The 9177-nt window shown below is 21.3% G+C and overlaps 1 protein-coding gene across 1 annotated transcript; it reads right to left on the minus strand.

Annotated features, from left to right (window-relative positions):
* Positions 1–2888: 2888 nt before the first annotated feature.
* On the minus strand, positions 2889–6521 carry Bma-cpd-2 (Zinc carboxypeptidase family protein; the record flags this gene model as incomplete). The annotated part of the gene is made up of 8 exons (XM_043075850.1): positions 2889–3260; positions 4258–4400; positions 4615–4696; positions 4928–5096; positions 5226–5338; positions 5669–5836; positions 6045–6203; positions 6423–6521. 8 exons carry the CDS (start codon positions 6519–6521, stop codon positions 2889–2891), a joined length of 1305 nt encoding a protein of 434 aa, XP_042931784.1.
* Positions 6522–9177: the final 2656 nt, after the last annotated feature.

Genomic DNA, 9177 nt, shown 5'->3' on the forward strand with positions numbered 1-9177 from the left:
TTTAATCAATTTTATTTTTATCTAATTTTTTTCCTTTTTTTTTTTTCAATTTTTTTTCTCTCGTAAAACAATTAAAAAATTAAAAAAAACAATGAAAAAAACTTTATTTTTGCTACATAATAATAATAATTATGTATTCAATAATAATAATAATAATAATAATAATAATAATAATAATAATGTATTTAATAATTTCATTTAATAATAATAATACATTTCATAATAATACTAATATATTTAGTAATTTGGTTTAGTAATAATAATAATGTATTTAATAAAACATTAATAATAATAATGTATTTAATAATTTTATTTAATAATATTAATAATTATTTAATAAAACATAATAATAATAATGTATTTAATAATTTTAATAATTTATTCGATTTCATTTCGTAGACTTCATAGATAATTTTATTGCAATATTTTCATTTTGAGTGAAATTTAATAATTAATAAATGGAATAATTAAACTGATTAGTATAGCTATAATAATTATGAATAATTTATATTAAAATTGAAGTAATTTATTAGAGTGAAAACGAAAGGAATGCTTTTCATACATGTTGACAAAATTAATTTTGTTAGTATTATTTTTTATTTAATAATTTGAAATAAAACAAAATTTTTTTTTTTTTTGTAAAATAACATTTCTTTCCTCTTTTTTTCTTTTTTTTAATTATCATAATTCACGAAATGTTCCGTTGCTAAATTTCTCAACATATTAATTGCTTGGGTATTTTAATTGCCCAAACTTTGGGGAATATTTCCAATTATTTCCTATGTTAAAGTCATCATTGCTATTTAAATGTTAAATTATTCTAAAGCAATTTAACAACAATTTTTGATTAAAAGCATTGTCAGAAAATAGAAAAGAAAAGACTATTATTTGTTGAAATATTTTAAGAAATGTTTTAAATTCCATTAAATTTTTCATTGAACGAAGAAAATTTTGTCGAAATTGTCATTTAATTCATTTAATTGAATCCAAAAGAAGAAATTTCACAGTCAATTAAAACTACCAAATACCAAAAATTAAACTTTTTATTTTTAAATTCTGCAAATTGTTGGAATTAAAAAAAAAAAAAAAAAACGGTAAGTAAACGTTTTCCATTTTTCATTAAACAGATAAATATTCATAGTACTAAATTGATAAATTACTTATTCTATTCATGGCTAAGAGTAAAGAAGAAAGTAAAAGTGGAAATCATAAAATTAATAAAATTACAAATCAAATTAGTAATTATTTATAAAATTTTAAAATGCATAATTTAAAAATTGATAAAAGTAATTGTATAATTGATGCTATCAGTAATTAAAAATAAAATTTTCAAAATGAAAGTGAGAAATTCCTTTTCTTCATTGTCCAATTTAGTTCACTAAATATACAATGAAGTCTTAAAACGTCTAAAATTTTATATTTTCAAAATCAAACCATCAAATTTAATTGAAAGTAATATAAACATCGAACGAAATAGCATGACAAAGTAGGAGAGCAACAGACTAATAGACATAAAATAGGCAAATGTATAGATGTATGTGGATAATGGGTTAGACAACAAGTGTTATTCGAATGATTGAATACTCAACGATTGCAGACAGTAGGAGGAACGAGAGAAAGAGTGTGTAAATATAGGAGAGAGACAGAGACGTTGAGGACATTTCCAATTTCATTTTAAAATTTCATTTTGAGAGAGAAAAAGAAATGAAATCTACAATTCACAATTAAAATTACTGAAATTATTAATGTGTCAATTAAGAGAAAAGGAAAAATTTTACCTGAAAATGTCAAATTGTTGTCAGTAAATGTTTACTCTTTTTTTTTTTTTTTTTTCAAACATTTAAATTTCACTTTTTTTTGTATTTAAAAAAAAAAAAAGATTATATAATTTTAATTTAATAATAACAAAAAGCTTTCTGTCATAGTTTGCTATGATATTAGCTTAAGTGAACAAACAAATTTCACTCGTCGAAATTTTCCAAAATGTATGATGCATCATCATTTGTTGCTAAGTGAAATTTTCATTATTTCTTGTTTAAATTGCACTGTGAAAAATTTTGTTTACTTTACGTATCAAAAGGTAATTTGATCGAAGAATGAGCTAAAAAGTGTCCTTTAGCTTAAGTTACATTTTTCAAGATGGAAAAATTTTCAAAAATCTAATTATAGTATTAAATTTCTCATTGCTTATAAATTTTATATTGAGAAGACTATTTCATTATCAATTCAAAGAGAGAAAGAAATTCTGATTTATAGAAAATGCTATAAATCCTTTTGAATAAAATGGAATTTCTAATATTTTATGACATTAAATTATCATTGATGTGACATTTTGAAATTTAAATTTGTAAAAGCTTTCACAATTTATTTTAGAATTTCAATGAAGAAATTGCATTTAAATTAGTAATTATTATCCAAACAACTTTTGAATTTGTTCTTAGGCTTCCATTGCTTTTATCAGTGTTAAATTTTGAAATAAAAAATTTGCCATTCCAAGTATTGCAATTAAAAAAATTTTTTTTTAAAGTTTATCAATTTCTAGCAAAAGAAAAACCATTGGTAAAATGTGAAAATTGATATTATCATATAAATGAATGAAATAAAAATGTTTGTTTCAAACATAACCACAAATTTACATTGAGAAATAAATAACAAATGATAATTGCACATTGTGATAAACAATTGAAATGGCAAAGGTGAGCAATAACAAGTTTAAAACAAAGAAAAATATCAAAATTAAATTGTCATTTATAATAGATAATTTCAAGGCAGTTTTTCAAATTTTAAATTTCAAATTGATTTTATTGCACCGAGTCGAATTTGATAAAATTAATAAAATTGAGATTATAATATTGTTACATTTAATAGCTGAAAAAACTTACACAAATTCATGAGATCAAAATTGGAAAGAAATGAAAAATTATCAAAATCATAAAAATCACAAAGGTACCAGAAGCATTAGCAATTTGTGAATTAACTATGTAAACTTCGGTGAAATTTCCAATAAATTTTCTACGAGACATTGTTACATTAAGAAATTCATATGGTTTTTTCTTGCTTACAGTAACAAACCGTATAACTGGTTCATACCGGAAATGTTCAAAGGTAACATTATAGGTACCAGGTATTACTAAACGCCAAAAATCACCATCAGTACTACTTAATACAGTTTTACCGATATTGTCAATCGAAATTTGAACACCTGGTATTCCGATACCATTTATTTCATCCAATACAAAACCCGAAATAGTATTATGAATCTAAATTTAATCGTAGAATTAATATATGCAGTGGTAAAAATGATTATTTCAGTTTTCAATTAATTAGAATACAGAACAAAAGATTTAAATCTGTAATATGCATTTTTCTCTGTTAATTATTAGTCATTGAAAATGTACATTAAAAAAAGGTTTTCAATATCATTCATATTATAATTATAATTAAAAGAAAACTTAAAATTGAAATTTATTTTAAAAAATCGATCGATAATGAAACTTTCTACTGCTTACCGTAATTTCTACAGTATTTTCATAATTTTCTACCATATACATTTTTATTATATTTTTTCTGTTGATTGAAATTGAGCTCAAAATTTAAAATCAGTATGCCATGTCAAAGCCAATTGGAAGAAAACTTAAAATTGATAATATATTTAAAAAAATCGATCGATAATGAAACTTTTTACTGCTTACCGTATTTTCTACAGTATTTTCACAATTTTCTACCATATACATTTTTATTATATTTTTTCTGTTGATTGAAATTGAGCTCAAAATTTAAAATCAGTATGCCATGTCAAAGCCAATTGGAAGAAAAATTAAAATTGATAATGTATTTAGAAAAATCGATCGATAATGAAACTTTTTCTGTTTACTGTATTTTCTACAGTATTTCCACAACTTCTACCGTATACAATTTTATTATATTTCTTTTATTGATTGAAATTGAAATCAAAAATGCCATGTAAAATGTATTTTTAAAAAAATCGATCGACAATGAAACTACAGTATTTTCACAGTATTTTCACAATTTCTACTGTATACATTTTTATTATATTTCTTCTGTTGATTGAAATTGAGCTCAAACTTTAAAATCAGTATGCTATGTCAAAGTGTTGAAATTAATATGTTTTTTATATAAAAATAAAGAAAAAATTAATTTCATATAAAAGTTTTAATATAATTAATGTGTTTTAATATTAAAATAAAAGTGTTAAAATGTGTGTATGCGTTAAAACCAAATTGTTAAAGTGTTTACCTTTTCAATAAAAGAAATTAGTGCAAATTTATGTTCATTCCATATTTGCTTCAATTGTTCATCACTTGAATACTTCACACAATTCATTTCAATTGTTAATTCGAAACAATTCGCAAATACATAATTCCAATCTTGCATTCCACCTAGAATCCATTCTTATCATTGCTCTTATCAATATGCATTTGCTAGAATTCATAACTTACAAACATAATTTAAATCAGTAATCGTTTAGAATTAATCAATAATACATCAAAAACACTACTACTTAGAGATCTCAAAAAAAAAAAAAAAACGGAAAAAAAATGAAAAAAATTAACCTGAAAAAAGATTGACCTAAAAAAAATGAAAAAAATTGACCTGAAACACGATACCATTTATTACCATTTGTAATTCCTTCATCGAGGCTATCATCATCATGTTGATTTATACATCTTGGTCCCTAAATTTTTACATTTATAATTATCAAACAAAAATAAATTACCCAATAAAATGGGAAAATTTTTGAGAGATTATTTAAGCGATAAATATGAGTTAACTTTTCAATGCAAAATTATTTACCAAATTATTTTCTGATTGAGTTAACATTTCCAATCATTAAGTTATAAAAGCTAAAATAAAATTTCTCCTTTCATTCGTTCATTTACTTATATTTAATAAAATTTGCATATACCTTCTTCCACATATAGTGATGTGCTCTAGCATATAAGTATGAAAGTACCACGAAGAGTTTATGATCACCGGTTTTTGCTTCGATACCCTCAATTTTACCATCATCATAGGGAAAATTAACCACCAATGAACCATCATGCAAATTTGCTGACAGGACGAATGGTATTGATCTAAAATTTGAAATGTTATCACTAAAATTTGATCCTGATTACTGATAGATCAAAGATTTGACAATGTCTTATAAAAACAAAAAAAAAGATTTTTTTCAAATTCAATAAAATTGTAATTTCATTTCGTACCTTGTCCATCGCATAACAGCACTAGTTTCCGGTTGAACATTACGGATCATTGCTGGATTTAGCCGTTGTGGAAAATCACGATTTAAGTCCACATTAGCAGCATTTGTTCGACCCTTAAATTGAAATTAATTTATTTAATTAAATGTTGCTCAATTGATAGAAATTCTAGAAAGTAAAGAAATATTACAAAAAAAGAATTAATAATAATAATTTATAATAGTTATAAATTTCTAAGAACCAAATCAGGCAACATTCTATGTTTAAACAAATTATATTGATCTTCGGATAATTCCTCTTGTTTTTTTCAAAACTTTTTAGAGAATTATTGGCTCAAATTTAATGTGATGAAAAAAATAATTTAATTTTAATAGATAAAATTAATTTGTTAACTTATTTTTTTAATTTTTCATGTTATGGTTTATTATATGCTGTAAATAAGGAACCTGAAGCCAACCATATTTTCCAGGAATAGCTACGGAAAATCCATCCGGATTCATTGTCGGTAAAAGATGAATTCGTGTCCTATTCACAAGTCTTGTTAGCACTTCATTTTTTCCATAATTTATGACTAAAATATTTGCCAAACAGAGTAATAATTCTCTACCTGATATCTGAAAAAAGAATTTTCATTTTTTTTCACATTTATCTTCCAAAATATTTTTATTATAAACTTTGATTCAATTTTTGAAATCATAAAATTTAAAAAATATTTTCATAAAATGCAATTAATTCCACATTTAAGTAACTAAATAATCTTTCATAAATTTTTAATTTCATCAAATTTTTTAAAAATTTTTTAAAAAAAAGCAAATATTTTACCTCATTACCATGAATATTAGCAACATATTTAAATTCTGGTATTCCGGGCAAATGTTTCATTGGATTTTTTCCAATTGCTAATACAATTAATGGTCTACCTTGCAATGATTTACCAATTTCATATAAATATGTTATATGCGGGTATTTCTCATGTAAACTCTACAAATATTTTTTTTTTTTTTGTAAATTAAAAAAAATAAAATTTAAAAAAATAAATAAAATAAAACAAAATATGCGACATATATATTACTAACAATTAATAATGTCATATCAAATCAATGCAAAATGCTGCAAATTTTGTCATTTCATTGTTAACTTATTTGAACAAATAAACAAATAAACAAAAATAAACAAACAAAAAAAAAAAGAAAAACAAACAGTTAATTCATTTAAAATTTCTTCATTAGTATGAACTTTAATTTGCATCGTTTCATTGAAATAACCAATCCTTTGCATTATTGTTGTATAATTTTCCATCGTATTATCGTTTTCTAATTCTCTGATAATTTCCTATAAACAAACAAAAAAAAAAAAAAGTTATATCTAATAATTTCTTTTTTCAATTTGATAAACAAATTTGATTAATTAAAAGCTAAAATTTTTGAATTCATTGATGAGAAAATAAATTATTTTAAACAATGAAAATTAGCTTTGGAAATAAAAATGTTTTATTATTTGATAAATTAATAAAATTAGCAAAGGTAAAAAAAAAAAAAAATTTGACATACATTGGTGTCAATTTCGCATTCTCCCAAATATACAATAATTAAGAAAAAATATATAATTCGATTTGACATGATATATTTCACATCTGAAATAATAATTAATAAATGATTGACAGTAGAAAATTGAGTTCTTAATTTTTTTTTTTAACGTTTTTAATAAATTTTATGATAAAATTTCTCCAAATAGGAATATTTTAAATAAAACTTAAAAATATTCCTAAAAAAAAAGCTTAGAAAAAAAGTATTGTCTTATAAATGTTAAATAATACTTAACTTTAAGCTTTTTTTTTTTAAAAAAAAGATAAGACTAATTTTTAAAGCAATTTTAAAATAAACCGAAATAAAATTTAATTTTGGGATGATCCATGCAATTTCATTTTAATTTTACACCAAAATTACTTCTTTTCTATTCTCACTTATCATTAACATGAATTTATCAGAATTACTTTGGGTGATATTTGATAAATGTATGAAATATGGGTTTTTGCTAGAAAATGAAATTAAAAGAGAAAGAAGAAATATCGATAAAAGTGCATTAGCTGAAATTGCTAATAGCATATGAAAAATTATAATTAAAATCTATTCGAAATAAAATAAATGATATTTGATTATTTGTGATATTTAATGAAATGAAATAAACATTAACAAATAGTTTATGCAAATAAATAAAACTTAGTTATATCAAAAAATAAAAATAAATAAAAAATGAAATTTGATTATTTACACAAATGTAAATATCCATTTCACCTCACAATGATACTTTATCAATAATTAGATTAATTAGTCTTTTTTAAGTAATACTTTGAAATGAAGAAATTTTTCTTTCTAATTCATATATACTTTTAAGATTATCAATTTTTTAAATTTTAATACAAAAAATTTAATAGAAGACAGCTCAGCTTTTTTAATTAAAATAAAATGAAACTAAAAAAAAAAAAAAACTTTGCATTGATTTATTTAAATAAGTTTTAAGTTTTATCTTAATTCTAACATTAACAATTAAAATGATAATTTTTATCAAAAAAATAAAATATCAAAATTTAAAAATATTTGAAAGGAAAGACAAAAACACAGAAAAGAAATAAAAGCTTTTATCATAAATAAAGAAATGCTAAAATCGGGGAAATTTTTTTTGTTTTTTCTCTTAAAAGCTTAAAAGAATTTTTTTTTTTTTTTAACATTTGGAATTAAATTTGAGGAATGATTCATCCAATATAATCGATAATAATTTTGAACAAAACAACAACTGACATTTAGAATAAACATTTTGAAAATAACAATGAAAATTTGTTAATTTTAAATGCTAAATGAAATGAAGGAAAAATTATATTTTATTGATTTTTTTTATAAAATACTTATACTATTTAATTTATTTTTTTTTTTTTTTTGAAAATAAAATTCAAAGAAACTAAGAAAAATAAATTAATATAATTTCTACCGGAAATTTAACATTTTCTATTCTACCGGATTATATATGTTATTTAAAAACTATTACGTTTTTCTGAATAAGCCTAAAATTTTAGATAGTGATAATAATTTGTTATATTTTGCGAATCTAACAGAAATTTTTTAGCAGAAAGCATGAAGAGTTATCGATAGGAATTTTAGGTTTCAAAAGTATCTCCCCAGAATATTAATCTTTGATTTTGCTAAAACCGGAAATTTTACTCATACGTTTTTTTCCTGATCAGAAAGTATATTTCAAGTTGCTAACTTATTTATTCAGAGTGCAATTCTTTTTTTTTTTTGAACTTGTTTATGAGAATAATAATGCAGTAAGAAGTGAAAACTTTTTCCAGAATATCAGTGATCAATTTTTCCGGTTTATGCAATTATCAATTGTATTTCTTTTCCTGATCTAATTTTAACAACTAAACGAAAATTGTTTAATTAATTAGTTTCTTTTATAAATAATTATTTTTTAATTTATCAAATTTTAAAAATTGATTTTTTTTTTTTGCTATCTGTTATTCTCATTTATGCTAATTAACAATTTTAGTTTTAGTGATAACAAAAGAAAATTATTCTTATCAAAAAAAAAAAAAAAAGAGACTTTTGAAAAAAGTTTGAAAGATTTTTTATTAAATTTGATCAGAAGTAAAATGATAATAACATGATTGATAAGAAAGGAGTAAAATAAATTTGTGTTTATTACAGAGAATAAATTTTGAAATAATTTAATAAGAAATGAATAATTAATTGATAGCCAAAAAATGCGAAATAATATTGGAAAATTATAAAAATTAAAATTTGAGTAATTTCTTATTTTTAATTTTTTACCAAAATAAAAAAAGTAAAAACAAAAATAAAATTATCAAATGATTAAGAATAATTTATTTCTTAGTGAAAATTTTAATTAAAATTTAAATGGGAATGAAGAAGACAGTAATTTAGTATTTTATTACAAT

Source organism: Brugia malayi, assembly GCF_000002995.4.
Source record: "Brugia malayi strain FR3 genome assembly, contig: Bm_v4_ChrX_scaffold_001, whole genome shotgun sequence".
In the NCBI taxonomy this organism is placed as follows: Eukaryota; Metazoa; Nematoda; class Chromadorea; order Rhabditida; family Onchocercidae; genus Brugia; species Brugia malayi.